The sequence below is a fragment of the Scyliorhinus torazame genome, chromosome 6 (genome assembly GCF_047496885.1).
Source record: "Scyliorhinus torazame isolate Kashiwa2021f chromosome 6, sScyTor2.1, whole genome shotgun sequence".
Taxonomy (NCBI): Eukaryota; Metazoa; Chordata; class Chondrichthyes; order Carcharhiniformes; family Scyliorhinidae; genus Scyliorhinus; species Scyliorhinus torazame.
Genome location: NC_092712.1, coordinates 165,473,024 through 165,490,194, shown reverse-complemented (window position 1 = coordinate 165,490,194; position 17,171 = coordinate 165,473,024). Strand labels below are relative to the sequence as shown.

The 17,171-nt window shown below is 52.2% G+C and overlaps 1 protein-coding gene across 1 annotated transcript in view; it reads right to left on the bottom strand.

The window, feature by feature from the left end:
• asb4 (ankyrin repeat and SOCS box containing 4) overlaps positions 1-11,577 on the bottom strand; it is a 47,207-nt gene extending 35,630 nt beyond the window's left edge. The window contains exon 1 of the mRNA XM_072509053.1: positions 11,377-11,577. Coding sequence (XP_072365154.1) covers positions 11,377-11,554 — 178 coding nt within the window. The 5' untranslated portion in view covers positions 11,555-11,577. The remainder of the gene's footprint in view (positions 1-11,376) is intronic.
• Positions 11,578-17,171: the final 5,594 nt, after the last annotated feature.

Sequence of the window (17,171 nt, the reverse complement as noted above, 5' to 3'; positions counted from 1 at the left end):
TTTCATACCTCCCAGGCCTATCGAAACCTGTTCGACCAGGTTCCAATGACTGCGGCCCCTCCCCCCACCACACTCCCGTTCACTAGCTAACCTTTGCTTACTAGTGTGGAGGCTGCTGCCTAGGCCCCTCCCCCATGACCCAGTCCCTGAAAACAAAGACAAGCAAATAAAACCAGTGCTAAAACCGTGCTCCAGAAAACCACCATAACCCCAAAGATCAATATAATTGTAACCAACTGTAGATACAACCAACCCAAAAACCCAACCGTTCCCCCCACAGACGCAGAACAAAAAACAATCCAGAGCGAGAGATAAAGGCTCATCATAGTCCCCAGCCCCTCAGTCCACGTCCCAATCGCATCCCATCGCTCATTTCAGTCCCAATCCTTCGGCCTTCACGAACGCCTCCACCGTCTCCACTGTCTCGAAGTAGAAGTCTGCAAATTCTAATTGCCCTCAGTGTCTGGTTTACTTTCAGCTTTGTCCTGAGCGACCGATGAGGCCTGTCCAGCACATACTAGAAGGGTTCTTCGCCCTGCCCCCACAGCTCTGTCAACATCTTCGACAAGTACTCAGTCAGCCTCGAACCCTCCACCCCTCAGGCAAGCCCACAATTTGTAAATTCTGCCACCTCGACCTGTTCTTCAGGTTCTCCAGCTTGGCCCTGAGTCCTTTGTTGGCCTCCACCACCCTCCGCAGCTCCTCACCTATCGAGGTGAACTGGTCACTGTGCTGCGACAGCTCCTTCTCCACCCCTTCAACTTCTCTCCTTGCTCCGTACCTCGGCCGATGTCATCCTTTCAGCTGTCTCAATAGAGCTGGCCAGTATGGTACAGGCTAGGGAGGGAACCAGTCATGAACCACTTGTGCTGCGCAAATATTGTTGTAAATAAAAGTTACTTTCTGTTTGACTCAACAAACTCATGCTGGACTCTTCATGGCCCTCACAAAAGAAGCTCATTAATTATACACAGGTGAGACCCTTTGGAATCTCCTGGCAGGCCAACAGCTGATTCTTCTACCTATCATCATCTGATGGGTTTGAAGGTCGCGATGCCATATATAATCACCAGCCCAACACTACCACTCACTATAGCACACCTGGCTTCATCAGACTATGCAGGATGTCTGGAATCCCTGGAATCCACGAGAAAAAGGCTAGTAGCCTCAAGAAGTTTGTACCTTGAATCAACCACTCTTCCCCTGAGCCCATGACCTGCGAGATGCCCATGCCTCACTTGACCTCTACCTGCTGCATCTGGAGTCTTCGTGCATCCACACCCAGCAAACCATGTGGCATCCTTTTGACCCCCTTTTTTGTGAGCATTTCACGCAACATATCGGAGTCCAGCTTCCCTCCCCTTGGTCTCCTCTTTGCTTTCTGTTGTTCGTCATCCTCATCCACCTCCTTGCACCTCTGCTTGTGATCGTGAGCCCTCACACTTCCGCCCCTTGCCCTTTCAGAGCCTTCCTTTCACATTGTCCCCATTGTCTAACAGACATGCTGTTATGTAATTTGGACATTCTGAACTCTCCCCCTGTGTACCTGTACAGATGCCAGAATGTGGCGACCCGGGGCTTTTCACAGTAACTTGATTGCAGTGATACTTGCTGGTTTAGCACAGGGCTAAATAGCTGGCTTTTAAAGCAGACCCATGGCAGGCCAGCAGCGCGGGTTCAATTCCCGTACCAGCCTCCCCGAACAGGCGCCGGAATGTGGCGACTAGGGGTTTTTCACAGTAACTTTATTTGAAGCTTACTTGTGACAATAAGCGATTTTCATTTCATTTCATTTCATTTCCTTTCATTCACGTAAACCTGCTTGTGAGAATAAAGATTATTATTATCAGGCCATTTCGCTGCCCCTCAAGCCTCACCTCGCACTCCACCCCCAGTTCAACTTTGTTCTTTGTTGTGGTGACTGTATGAGACCCACAGCACCATGATACACATTGCTGTGTGGAACCGGGGGGAAGGAGACCGCGGTACTCCCCAACCCCAGGTGTTGTACTGATCCAATTTACTGACACAAGAGAGTCCATGAGCCCAGCAGCACGGTGCTGCCCAAGAAGACCAGCTCGCATGGGGATGGAGGGTAGGGGCCAGTCTGCCCCAACAGAATGGTGAAGAGCACATCAGGAACAGTGCAGCACTATGACAGAGAGGCTTTGTTGCACTCACTTCAAAGTCCCTTGCAAACTGAGACTGAGGATCACCTGGTGCAGGCCTCTTGAGCCAGCATAATTTCACATTGGCATGACACAAGATTGGAAGGAGGGATTCCGGCATGCAACTATTTTAATGCGCATTCATGATATGCAAATTCATGCAAATTGCATTCGCACCACCAGCCATTGGGAAGATTGACCCACCATTAACCCGGGATTGGGAGAATTGCAACCTGATTTTACACCAGCGGGTTTCTGACTTTTTTGGCTCCAGAGAGAGTCTTTGCTCTCACCCACCACCAAACCTATTGCGTGTGGGATGGGAGAATTCTGTCCAATACATTTTCAATATCTGCTATGCACACAACTTTATTATAATATTTAAATTCCTCAAAACACTCATATGAAGTATCAAGATGGAGTGGGATAATAGATAAGTAGACAAAAGGACAAGATTGAAGTCAATGGAAAAGATTCTTCAGAATCATGTACAGTGTTAAACAAGTTATTGGGCGCAATTTAACTAAATGGGAACAAAGTCCCATAGCGAGCACGTTTAGCCACGAGTTTCCTGGTGCTCGTAGCGTGGAGAAACACAATGCTTTTAAACGTCACTTGGGTTAGATACAGGGCCTCAGCAGGGAACACGCGGTCGATGCCGCACAAAGCCCCGGTTTCTGCACTGAGGGAGCTCTACTTGCCAGAACTCCTCACTGTAGCAAGAAATCAATACACCAGATCATGACCCCTGACCCTCCCATAGCCTCATTTCACAATGAGGGGGTCCCCACACCACCTCCCACTTCCCCCAACACCCATGCAGGGCATCCCCCCCTCGCTTCATTTGCCGTTGCATGGAAAATGCCAGCTTGGCACCTCAGCAGTGCCAACCTGGTACCCTGGCAGTGCCCCTTCCAGCTGGCAGTGCAAGGGTGCCCAGGTGGCACCAGAAGTGCCAGGGTACCAGGTTGGCACTGCTGAGGTGCCAAGCTGGCAAGCACCTGCGAGCCTCCGATCCCCTGGGAGACCCCCATGAAATCCAGCCTTGATATCACCCTCTGTTCGCTGGATCATTATGGATTATAAAGGCCATCGAGCTCAGCTCCTCTCATTCAACACAGAATGACATATGAATATGTGCAATAGGAACAGGAGTAGACCATTCAGCCCCTCGAGCCTGCTGTGCTATTTGATAACCTTGCCTAAATTATACCAGTGACTACAACTCAAAAGTATTTAATTGGCTGTAAAGTATTTGGGTCATTGTCAAAGGTGCTGTATAAATGTAGGTTTTGGCTTTCTTTCTTGACGCCTGCGTGAAGTAGGCAGAGTTGCTGCGGCAATGGTGACATTGGAGGCCCAATGTTGATTCTTTCAGGATAATTAATCACAGAGGAATCAACTGGTGTTAAGAAAGTAGCTACAAAGATAATAATAATAATTATTATTAAAAACTGACACTGACACACCTGCTCAAAAAAAGATCTGGGGCGACATTCTCCGACCCCCCGCCGGGTCGGAGAATCGCTGGGGGCTGGCGTGAATCCCGTCCCCGCCGGTTGCCGAAGTCTCTGGCACCGGATATTCGGCGGGGGCGGGAATCGCGCCGCGCCGGTTGGCGGGCCCCCCCGCTCGATTCTCCGGCCCGGATGGGCCGAAGTCCCGCCGATAAATTGCCCGCCGGCGTAAATTAAATCACCTACCTTACTGGCGGGACAAGGCGGCGCGGGCGGGCTCCGGGGTCCTGGGGGAGGCACGGGGCGATCTGACCCAGGGGGGTGCCCCCACGGTGGCCTGGCCCGCGATTGGGGCCCACCGATCCGCGGGTGGGCCTGTGCCGTGGGGGCACTCTTTCCCTTCCGCCTCCGCCACGGTCTCCACCATGGCGGAGGTGGAAGAGACTCCCTCCACTGCGCATGCGTGGGAAACTGTCAGCGGCCGCTGACGCTCCCGCGCATGCGCCGCCCGGAGATGTCATTTCCGCGCCAGCTGGCGGGGCACCAAAGGCCGTTTCCGCCAGCTGGCGGGGCGGAAATTCCTCCGGCGCCGGCCTAGCCCCTTAAGGTTGGGGCTCAGCCCCCAAAGATGCGGAGCATTCCGCACCTTTGGGGCGGCGCAATGCCTGTCTGATTTGCGCCCTATTGGGCGCCAGTCGGCGGACATCGCGCCGTTTCTGGAGAATTTTGCCCCTGAATTCTCAGCCATTTTTTTTAAAAAGCCAGTCTTTCAGGTCTGAACTCTGGCTGCTCAGCATGAATAGGGCAGCATGGTAGCATTGTGGATAGCACAATTGCTTCACAGCTCCAGGGTCCCAGGTTCGATTCCGGCTTGGGTCACTGTCTGTGCGGAGTCTGCACATCCTCCCCGTGTGTGCGTGGGTTTCCTCCGGGTGCTCCGGTTTCCTCCCACAGTCCAAAGATGTGCGGGTTAGGTGGATTGGTCATGATAAATTGCCCTTAGTGTCCAAAATTGCCCTTAGTGTTGGGTGGTGTTACTGGGTTATGGGGATAGGGTGGAGGTGCTGAACTTGGGTAGGGTGCTCTTTCCAAGAGCCGGTGCAGAATCGATGGGCCGAATGGCCTCCTTCTGCACTGTAAATTCTATGATAATCTATGATAATGAGAAACTGAAACATTGAGCGGAGGTCCCAGATCTCTCAATTTGCACACTCTGTCAGCTAATCAACTGTGGCAGACTCATCATTCAAATGCATTGCACCACACTTACATCTCTCTGGCAGGTCAAAGTGGCACATAGCCAGAGACAGTCACACCTAACTGATAGGGGAGAATGGAGAGTGGGGGTGATAACATATCCTTACCCCACCATAAAGAAACTTTGTGCTGTCAATCACTGGTGTGGTCACAACTGGGGCTGTGGCCAGTGGTGGGGCTGAATCTATAGAAGGTAATGATATGTTCTGACCTAATCCACTTTCTCACATCTACTTCTGATGTACAAGCTGCAGATCATAGCCGGGATTCTCCGAGCCAGTGCCGGCTCGGCAAATCGGAGTTGACGCCGAGACAGTCCGCGGCACCAGTCCGACGCCGGGACGAGATTCTGCGGCAACCGGAGAATTGCTGCCAGCCGCGTGCGCACGATCAATGCAGCGCCAGTCAGGGGCCGTTGAAAGAAGGCCCCGCGGCGATTTTCCGCGGTCGACCGGCCAAGTTCCCGCTGCCGTGGTTCTAACATGGTTTCACCTGGCGGAAGCTGGGACCCGCGGCCGCGGTGGCCATCCTGGTGGGGGGGGGGACGATTAGACTCCGGGACGGCCTCCACGACGGCTAGGCCCGCGATCGGGGACCACCAATCGGCGGGCGCCAACCTTCTTCCGCGCCGGCCCGCTGTGTGGCTCCGCCATGTTGCGCGGGCCCAGCACGGAAGCGGCTGCTGCACGCATGTGCGGAGCTGCGGCCGGCAGTGCAGAGCCGCGTATCGGCGCCGCAGCTGCATGGAGCTCTCCGGCACCATGCTGGCCCCGGTGGGCCACGGAATCGCTGGGCCAGGAGGCCCGTTGACGCTGGCATGAAACACTCAGGTGTTTACGCCGGCGTCAACACTTAGCTGCCATATTGCAGAATTCCAGCCCATGTCTCTCTTGGTTTTTACCCTGCTTCCCTCACCTCAATCTCGTACTTTCTTTCAGATATCCAAGAACTTACACCTGGTCAAGTGGGAGCCTAAAGTCCAAGAGAAGCAGGACATTGGTGATGAGGAGTCACCAACACTTGATTTTACCCTCACAGCCACCAGCTGAAAGACTGGCATACACTACAGAGGGTAACCCACCTAACTTTTGGACACTAAGGGGCAATTTATCAAGGCCAATCCACCTAGCCTGCACAGCTTTGGACTGTGAGAGGAAACCAGAGCACCCGGAGGAAACCCACGCAGACATGGGGAGAATGTGCAAACACCACAGTCGGAATCAAACCTAGGTCCCTGGAGCTGTGAGACAGCAATGCTAACCACTGTAATGTGGTAAACCACTGTATTGTATTGTATTGTTCTGTTGTATTGTTGCATGCCTGGGCTTGTCCCTGCTGGCTCCGCCTGTGGCTCCTCCCCTCGGGCTCATGTATAAAGGTGGCCAACCTCCAGCCCTGCCCTCATTTTGGGACCGGCTGCCAGCAGGTGTCTTGAAGCTGATTAAAGCCGCAGTTTTTCTCCCGACTCCTCGTCTGTCGTCAATTGATGGTACATCAAGCCACCAGCTGAAAGACTCTATGTCCTCCCACAACTCTGCGCTGCCGTGCTACTAGGTCTTGACTTCCAGTGCCACCTCAAAAGTCTTACCCTGGAGTTCGATGGACCCCTGCCACCCCTTCATCGTATGTAGCTTCTCGACCCTTAAAGTCGCCCCACCATCGCTCTTCGCTAACCTCACCCCGGACTGTAAGCCCGTCGCCACTATGAGCAGACGATACAGTGCTTGGGATAAGGCCTTTATCAGGTCGGAGGTCCAGCGACTCCTGCGGGAAGGGATCATAGAAGCCAGTACTAGCCCCTGGAGAGCTCAAGTGGCGGTCGTCAAAACTGAGGAGAAGCACCGGATGGTCATCGACTACAGTCAGACGATCAACCGGTACTCGCAGCTCGATACGTACCCTCTTCCCCGCATATCTGACATGGTCAATCAGATTGCGCAGAACCGAGTCTTCTCCACCATCGACTTGAAGTCCGCGTACCACCAGCCCTCTATCCGCCCGGAGGACCGCCAATACACTGCCTTCGAGGCAGATGGCCGCCTCTGCCACTTCCTCAGGGTCCCCTTCGGCGTCACCAATGGGGTCTCGGTCTTCCAACGAGAAATGGACCGAATGGCTGACCAGTACGGGCTGCGGGCCACGTTCCTGTATCTGGATAATGTCACCATCTGCGGCCATGACCAGCAGGACCATGACGCCAACCTCCAAAAATTCCTCCACACCGCTAAACTCCTTAACCTTACATACAATAAGGAGAAATGCGTTTTCCGCACAACCCGCCTTGCCATCCTTGGCTACGTTGTGGAAAACGGAGTCCTAGGGCTCGGCCCCGACCGCATGCGCCCCCTTCGGGAACTTCCCCTCCCCCACTGCCCCAAGGCCCTGAAGAGATGCCTGGGGTTCTTCTCCTACTATGCCCAGTGGGTCCCCAATTATGCGGACAAGGCCCACCCACTCATTAAATCCACCTTTTCCCCTGACGGCTGAGGCCCGCCTGGCCTTCAACCGCATCCCATTCCAGGTGGAGAGCGATGCGTCCGACTTTGCCCTGGCCGCTACCCTCAACCAGGCGGGTAGGCCCGTGGCTTTCTTCTCCTGTACCCTCCAGGGCTATGAAATTCGACACTCCTCCGTCAAAAAGGAAGCCCAGGCTATTGTGGAAGCTGTGCGACATTGGAGACATTACCTGGCCGGCAGGCGATTCACTCTCCTCACTGACCAACGGTCGGTTGCCTTCATGTTCAATAACACACAGTGGGGCAAGATCAAAAATGACAAGATTCTGAGGTGGAGGATCGAACTCTCCACCTATAGTTATGATATCTTGTACCAACCTGGGATGCCCTATCCCGCAGTACATGTGCCAGCGCACAAGTAGACAGACTTCGGGCCCTCCACAATGACCTCTGTCACCCAGGGGTCACCCGGTTCTTCCACTTCATCAAGGTCCGCAACCTGCCTTACTCCATCGAGGTGGTCAGGACCATGACCAGGGACTGCCAGGTCTGCGCGGAGTGCAAACCACACTTCTATCGGCCATACAGAGCACACCTGGTAAAGGCCTCCTGCCCCTTCGAGCACCTCAGCATCGATTTCAAAGGGCCCCTCCCCTCCACTGACCGTAACGTGTACTTCCTCAACATCATTGATGAGTACTCACGTTTCCCTTTCGCCATACCATGCCCTGACATGACCTCTGCCACAGTCATCAAGGCCATGCAAGGCCTCTTCACCTTGTTCGGTTTCCCCACCTCTATCCTTAGTGATCGGGGTTCCTCTGTCATGAGTGATGAGCTGCGTCAGTTCCTGCCTCAAGCAGGACTACCAGCTACAACCCCCGGGGTAACGGACAGGTGGAGAGGGAGAACGCGATGGTCTGGAAGGCCGTCCTTCTTGCCCTACGGTCTAGAAGCCTCCCTGTCTCCCGCTGGCAGGAGGTCCTTCCTGATGCGCTCCACCCCATCCGGTCGCTCCTGTGTACCGCCACCAATGTGACCCCTCATGAGAGGATGTTTGTTTTCCCCAGGAGGTCCACCTCAGGGGTCTTGCTCCCGTCCTGGTTGACGGTCCCAGGGCCTGTCCTCCTCCGGAAGCATGCGGAGCCATCAGTCGGATCCACTGGTCGAAAAGGTCATTTTCCTCCATGCTAACCCCCAATATGCCTACGTGGCAGACCATGACGGGCGGGAGGACACAGTCTCCCTTTGGGATTTGGCACCCGCAGGTTCCCCAGTGACCATCACCACTACCCTCGATCCTACACCGTCTCCCCCCATTGCTACTCATCTACTACGAGATACAGAAGACGACACACTCCTGGACACGCAGGCCTCAACACTTCATCCAACACAAATATCCACACCACAGCCGGGACTGAGGCGGTCATAGCGGAAAGTCAAAGCCGCCGACAGACTCGATCTGTAACTCAACCCGTCCACTTCACCCCCGCCGGACTCATTTTTTAACAGGGGGTGAATGTGGTCAATCACTATCGTATTGTACTGTTGTATTGTTGCATGCCTGGGCTTGTCCCTGCTGGCTCCGCCTGTGGCTCCTCCCCTCGGGCTCATGTATAAAGGTGGCCAACCTCCAGCCCTGCCCTCATTTTGGGACCGGCTGCCAGCAGGTGTCTTTAAGCTGATTAAAGCCGCAGTACTTCTCCCGACTCCTCGTCTGTCGTCAATTGATGGTACATCAAGCCACTAGCTGAAAGACTGACATACACTTCAGAGGGTAACCCACCTAACGTTTGGACACTAAGGGGCAATTTATCATGGCCAATCCACCTAACCTGCACAGCTTTGGACTATGAGAGGAAACCGGAGCACCCGGAGGAAACCCACGCAGACATGGGGAGAATGTGCAAACACCGCAGTCGGAATCAAACCCAGGTCCCTGGAGCTGTGAGACAGCAATGCTAACCACTCTGCCACCCTTCAAAGAGCTGTTAAGTTGTGTAGGTAGTTTGAATGAGGCAATTTTGAGAAAATGTTTGGAAGCACACATACCTTTGTACAAGTAACTATATATCCCTATCAGCTAACTCCTCTCAAGCATTTGAGAAGATCTCATTCTGGACTATGCCAAAGAAAGTAACTGATTTCAATTAAGTTGGTTTCTAAGGTAACATCTGTGAATATGGAGGTAATACTTTTTCCTCCTCTCCACCCATTTTCAGGGGTAGCACAGTTTCCACTCCCTCCCTCTGGTGTACAGGTGAGAATTTGTGTCCTTAAATTCCTGCCAGCATAGGGTAAACTCTTCGTCCTCGTGTGCCAGGCTCAGCCTGATACAATTCAAGGTTCTACACAGGGCGCATATGACTGGAGCAAGGCTGAGTAGACTTTTTGGAGTGGAGGATAGGTGCGGGAGATGCGCGGGAAGCCCGGCGAACCACACCCACATGTTCTGGTCATGTCCGGTATTGCATGGGTTCTGGGTGGGTGTGGCAAAAGTGATTTCAAAGGTGGTGGGGGTCCGGGTCGAACCAGGCTGGGGGTTGGCTACATTTGGGGTTGCAGATGAGCCGGGAGTGCAGGAGGCGAGAGAGGCCGATATTTTGGCCTTTGCGTCCCTAGTAGCCCGGCGAAGGATTCTACTTATGTGGAAAGAAGCTAAACCCCCGGGCGTGGAGGCCTGGATAAACGACATGGCAGGGTTCATAAAATTGGAACGGATAAAGTACGCACTAAGAGGTTCGGCTCAAGGGTTCACCAGGCGGTGGCAATCGTTCCTCGACTATCTCGCAGAGCGATAAGGGAAAATAGGAAAGGTAGCAGCAGCAGCCCAGGGGGGAAGGGGGGGGGGGGGGGGGGGGGCGGACTCATTTGGGTCCTCAGGGGTTTTATGTGTGTGTTTATATATTAGTTATTTATATTAGATTTTACGAAGTTACTATTTTAGTTACTATTTCTGTTGTTTCTTATTTTGTTGTTGGCAGTTGCCGTTAGTTAGCATATTATTTATTTAAAAAACGATCAATGTATATATTATTACAAAGTTGTAAAATGGGAAATTTTTGTTTTAGTTTGATCGAAAAACCTTAATAAAATATATATTTTTTTTAAATAAAAAATTCCTGCCAGCTACACGAGCAACCCCTTCTGCCAGCCTGCAGCACAAACAGGTCCTGATCATTTAATGTGTGCAAAAACTGAATCTGAAAGAATGAACTTGCATTGAAAATGTGCTTTTCATAACCTCAAGTTGTCCCAAAGCACTTTGCCACTAGGATGGCACGTCGGAAGTGTAGTCACGTGTCATGTGGGAAACATTATGTTGGAAACAGCCGTGCAGGAACTGATTGGCGTCTCCACAACACTCTGCTTTACATTCAGTGCACAAGAGGTTTTGGGAAACTACAGATTTGGTCGGCCAGTTTCCAGCAATACTTTTGTCAACTAATATTTAAGTAATTGTGAGAAAATTGTTGCAGTGTTTAAATTAACTATAAAATTTCAGTTCCTATAGAGTTGCTATCAACATCATGACAGGGTGTAAAACAACACGCCCATGGAAAAAATCTACAGAATCCATAAAGTGCAGATGGAGGCCATCCGTCCCATCAAGTCTACACCGACCCTCTGAAAGCGCACCACCTATACCCACTTCTCCCGCCCCATTAAGGATTAGGTGGGCAGCTCAGGGCCTTTCATGCATCGGTGCAGACTCGATGGGCCGAAGGATCTCTTCTGCACATGTGTTCTGTGATTCTGTGATCCCACGCATGGCCAATCGTCCAAACCTAAATAATTGACTCAACTGGTTTAAAATTAAAATCTATTAAAATAAACTAAAGTAATAAACTAACAATAACTAGTAACAGTTACTAACTGTCCCAATCATCTATTTCAAATAAGATTCTGTATTAGTTGCTGTTGATTTCTCATTGGAGTTTTACAATCTTGGTTTGCGATTTGATAGATCTTAATTTATATTATGCCAAGCTTGTTAGCCTTTCCTTTTCAATGTGGTTTTAATCTGATTAAAAGTACCTTGTTTATAAGCTGCCAAAATCATGGTTTCATCTTCCACTTCAAAAATGGTATCAACTTCAATCTTCTTTTTCCCCAGGATATCCTTCAGGGTTTTACCGTCATTATTTTGCAGGGCTTGTAAAAAAGTTGCTTTAAGTATTCTGTCAGCACAGGCCTGGGGACTTTCAACTTCCATTTTCAAAAGCAGCACAACTCAACTTCTTCATAGTAGTCCTCATGAGAAAGTGAGCTTGAAATAAATAAACACTATGAGAAACTTGCTTCGTACGTGTAATTTAATAGGTCTGTCATGTGGAGCTTGCTATTTATAGTTATGGCTTCCGTAAAAGTCATCAGAGTTCATTAGCTTTCTCAAATTTTCTGACCTTGTCCTCACCTGATATTACTTACATACACAAACAAAAGCAGAGGCACTCGTGCTTCCAGCAGGGACCACTGGCGAGCAATTGGCAGCAACTCTGATGATTTCCATCTTTTAAAACCAGTGACACTGAAGCTATTTATGTCCATGCAACCTCTTCCCAACTCTGCCATCCCACTGCCCCGCTGCAGATCTTGACTGATATCAGTTCGCTCAGAAACAAAGGGCGAAAGCCAACAGGAGAAGCACTGAGTGCACCACTGATGTGCATCCTGGGGGCTCACCTCGACATAGCGGCTGAGAGTGGAGGCCGAGGCAGTTTGAGGATCACTGAGAGGGCACTGGGGGGTTGAGGGTCGGGTGGGCGCACCATTAGGAGCTCGGGACAGTTCGGGTCACCATTAAAACACATTACACCTGAGACAAGTGAAGCCTCTGTCATATTATTCCGCACTATGGGACGGCCTGCACCCGCCATCCCCAGTGCCCTTTGCCCTCCCCCGGCCCCAGCCCCCAGGCACAGTGGTCCTAGATCTGCCCACTCCCACCAAGGCATATCACATGCAAGTGATGGGTGTGAGCGCCCTGTCTGGCATGAGTCAGACTATGGCATAGATTAAGGAACGCCAGAACTCACTTCACAGTGGGTTATTATTAGCATTCTGCCTTGTATATTGACCCGCTGATAGTGCCACCACACGCCTATCATCCTGGAGCGATGTTGCACAGACCCTGGGAGAGTAGAACAGGGTGATGTGTTGGGGGGGGGGGGGGGGGGGATGAGTAGGTGGGGGGTGGAATGAGTAGGTGGGGCAATGACTTTGGGGGAGAGGTGGATTGGGAAGGGGGAGGGAGAAGGATGGGTAGGAGAGGTGGGTGGGAAGGGGACAGTGGTGGGAAGGAGGAGGGGGTGAGATGACGGGTGAAGATATGTCCTATGAGAAGTGAGTGAGGTTAAGGGCCTCCGTGGCCCTCCAGGCATTCCGGACCATCACCGCTCCCTGTCCTCCATCCTCTGACTGCTCACGCAGGTCCTCCCCAGGCTCATCCTCCAGCCCCTCCTGGCACAGTTCCCCCTTGTCACCCTCCTCAGAGGTTCCACCTCCAGCACATCGCACGCTGCTGTGCCAGGTTGTGGAGGGCACAGCAGACCACCAGAAAGCGGGCCTCCTCCGGGCAGTGTACTGCAGGGCACCACCAAATCAGAACTGCATTTTGAGCAGTCCGATGCACTGCTCAATGACAGCTTGAGTGGCAACATGGGCCTATTTATATCAGGTCTCCGCATCCGTCTCCGACCTCCATTCTGGCATCATCAGCCAGGATCTCAGCGGGAACCCCTTATCCCCCAAGAGCCAAACCGGGGGTATCCCTTGAAGATGCTGGGGCTCTCCGACTGCTCCAGAATGTAGCTGTCGTGTATACTCCTGGGGAAGCGTACACACACGTGCATGATCTTGAGGTCCTGGTCACACATGCGTTGGACGTTCAGGGAGTGGAACCCCTGCTGGAAATATTACTTGGACTGGGTTCAGGTTCCCTCCCAATCCACACACTCACCCTCTGGCCATGGGATATCCCTGTGCTGAAGCCTAGCTCTTGGCTGCTGCCTCTGTGGTGTTGATGCCTCCAGTGTTCAAATAAGATCTTCAGGCCCACGGTCTGATTGGGATGCGAGGCATTGACACTCGCCTGTGACATGGCACATCTACCCATGGGAATCCACTCAAGAGCTATGAAGTGCTCATATTATTAACAATGCAATTCCCTTTTGCCAATTGCCTTCAGCTGTGCAGCCACGGTCAGAGAGGGTTACGTTGACCTTCACCATATTACCACAGACAGGGCTCTGTCCTGGGGGCGTGTGGTGGGACGGACAGGCTGCAGTTGGAGTTGCCTCTGGTATGGATATATACAATCCAGGGTGTTGGCCTGTTGGACCCGCGGGTGCTGAGCTCCTCACTCCCCAGTCCAGGGGTGACCCCCACCGATGGCGCCCAACCCCGCCGACCAGGCCCATTTCCCCCGGGGGCTTCTCCACCACTCTCCCATCCTCCAGAGCACTGCGGCGGCAGCTCCAGTGCTATGGGTAGATTGCCCGATTTTGAAGATGGCGCCTCACCTCCGATCCCCACAGCAGTCATTGCTGGCTTCACGTTTTTAAATCGGTGTACTGAAGGCGCCCGTGTGACCACTTGCTGGGGAGCCGGTTAGATCACGAGAGGCAGTTAAGTAGGGGATGCGTCCCATTACCGACATGGAGATTGGCCTTAATTGGTGATTATTGGTTTCTCGCAGTGGATTCAATGGGCTACACACCACTTTTCCTGCCTGAGTCAACACATGGGCAAAAAAGCTTAAATTCTGCCCTATTGTGAATGGAATGCTCTTGGAGGATTGAATGACTGCTTATGATGTAATCGCTTTACTTCAGTCCACCACAAGTAATAATCAATGACAATAAGGAAGATTTTTCCATTAAATTTATGTAAGTCTGCTTCCAGGCACTCCCAGTGCCTTGATGGAAAGGTAGAAGGTAATAGTGGTTCTTTTTGTTCTTGTCTGTTTAGGGCACAAATAAGGAAGTTGGAAATAATTTCTTCTGGAGCACGTAATGCCTGGCCAATCGACTGATTGGTGCACTCTCATATGATGTTTTACTATTCCAAGATGACCTTGATGAAGTCTTCGAAAAACATTGAGCCAAAGTGCTCTGCCTCCTCCTCCTCGGCCTGTTGAGCAGCCGGCCCTGCAGCCTGTGTGGCCTGTCTGCAACCTGCTCCTCTGCTGCAGCTTCCCCCTCCTCTCTGAGCCGACTCCACTCATGCGGCCGCATGGCACCTCGCAGGGCTGCGGCCATCACCATAGTGGCCAGCATCGCGGGTTGGTGTCCGAATGCCATTTTCTGCAGTTGGTGAAAGGCCAACATGTTAGTATGGCGCATACTCCTGTGCTCATTCCGGTTCCCGGTTGGCAGTGTGGGCACCACCCATACATGTCCCTCCCCCACTCACCCCCACACCCCTGCCCCGTCGGTACCCTGCTCTGCCGGGGCCCCCTGTCACGGCACAAGTCCCAGCTGCCAGGGCACCTTTGGCTGGCACTGCCCTCACTTGGGTGTGGCTCTGGGTGGTCCTCTGTTGGATGGCTGCCAGTTGGGTGGGGTGCTCAGAGCAGGGGGGGGGGGCACAGTTTGGCAGGGGGGTGTCACAGTATAGAACCAGGGGCCGGTCAGTGAGTCTTCAGCAAGACGGCGGTCGCTGCCTGGGCACCGCCCGAGTCCCATGGGGGGGGGCACCCCGGCTGCTCGGCCCACCCTACCCCTCCCCCTCACCTCCCACGGCCCTGGCAGGGGCTCACTCGCGGCAGCCAGCACGGTTGCTGTCCGGGCCATCAGCCCGCAGTCACTCCACGCCATGTCCTACCTCCTCTCTCTTGTTCAGCAGCCACAACGCCAGGTTCACAATTTTTATAACCACAAGTGAACCGCGCCGTCGGGAACTCGGCCCATCGGAGGCGGTGAATCATGGAGGCCCCGGAGCATCGGGTGTCAGGCCCGCTATTGACATACCTACTATACTTTTAGCCCGAGCGGCGAGCAACGCATTTACTATTTTTGGGGTGCCAAAGCATCCCGATTTGGGGTCAAACCTGCGCCTACCGCGATTTCGGCCTCGGAAGCTATTCTCCGCCCAATTGCGTTTCGCGACTTTCAGGTCACCAAATGAAGAATCCCGTCCAACGTGTTTGAGCCATTTTACTTTCTCTGATAAAGTAGAAACGCATGCTTCTGCGTTTAATTTAAATGCAGTTGGGTGTCCATCCACTTTGAGTTTAGTATTCAATACTTGTTTTCGGTGTCATTTGCCACAAGACCATAAGACATAGGAGTAGAATTAGGCCACTCGGCCCATCGAGTCTGCTCCCCCATTCAATCATGGCTAATATTTTTCTTATCCCCGTTCTCCTGCCTTCTCCCCATAACCCCTTATTAATGATCCCCTTATTAATCAATAACCTATCTATCTCTGTCTTTTTAAAAAAATATTTTATTGAACATTTTTGGCCAACCATCACAGTACATTGTGTATCCTTTACACAGTAATATCACAATATAAATAACAATGGCCAGTTTTATAAACAAGAAATAAATAATATATAAACAAAAACAAAAACAAAACTAAATGGCAACTGCCTTGTCCCAGATAAATATTCTCCAAAAATATGTTTTAACAGTCCAATATACAATTATCTATAACAACAACCTATACATATTATACTTATATACTTATATATTAACATCCCTGAGAATCCCTCTGGTTCCTCCCCTCCCCCCCCCTCTCCCCTCCCCTCCCCCCCCACCTCCCCCCTGGGTTGCTGCTGCTGTCTTCTTCTTTTCCATTCCCTCTATCTTTCTGTGAGGTATTCGACGAACGGTTGCCACCGCCTGGTGAACCCTTGAGCCGATCCCCTTAGGACGAACTTAATCCGTTCCAGCTTTATAAACCCTGCCATGTCATTTATCCAGGTCTCCACCCCCGGGGGCTTGGCTTCCTTCCACATCACCAGTATCCTGCGCCGGGCTACTAGGGACGTAAAGGCCAAAACATCAGCCTCTTTCGCCTCCTGCACTCCCGGCTCTTCTGCAACCCCGAATATAGCCAACCCCCAGCTTGGTTCGACCTGGATCCCCACCACCTTCGAAAGCACCTTTGTCACCCCCACCCAAAACCTCTGTAGTGCCGGACATGACCAGAACATGTGGGTGTGATTCGCTGGGCTTCTCGAGCATCTCGCACACCTATCCTCTACTCCAAAAAATTTACTGAGCCGTGCTCCAGTCATATGCGCGCTGTGTAACACCTTAAATTGTATCAGGCTTAGCCTGGCACACGAGGACAATGAGTTTACCCTACTTAGGGCAGCAGCCCACAGCCCCTCCTCAATCTCCTCCCCCAGCTCTTCTTCCCATTTCCCTTTCAGCTCATCTACCATAATCTCCCCCTCTTCCCTCATTTCCCTATATATGTCTGATACCTTACCATCCCCCACCCATGTCTCTGAGATCACTCTATCCTGCACCTCCTGCGTCGGGAGCTGCGGGAATTCCCTCACCTGTTGCCTCGCAAAAGCCCTCAGTTGCATATACCGGAATGCATTCCCTTGGGGCAACCCATATTTTTCGGTCAGCGCTCCCAGACTTGCAAACGTCCCATCTACAAACAGATCTCTCAATTGTCTTACTCCTGCTCTTTGCCATGTTCCAAATCCCCCATCCATTCTCCCCGGAGCAAACCTATGATTATTTCTTATCGGGGACCACACCGAGGCTCCCGTCTTTCCCCTATGCCGTCTCCATTGCCCCCAAATTTTCAGAGTAGCCACCGCCACCGGGCTTGTGGTGTATTTCTTCGGTGAGAACGGCAACGGC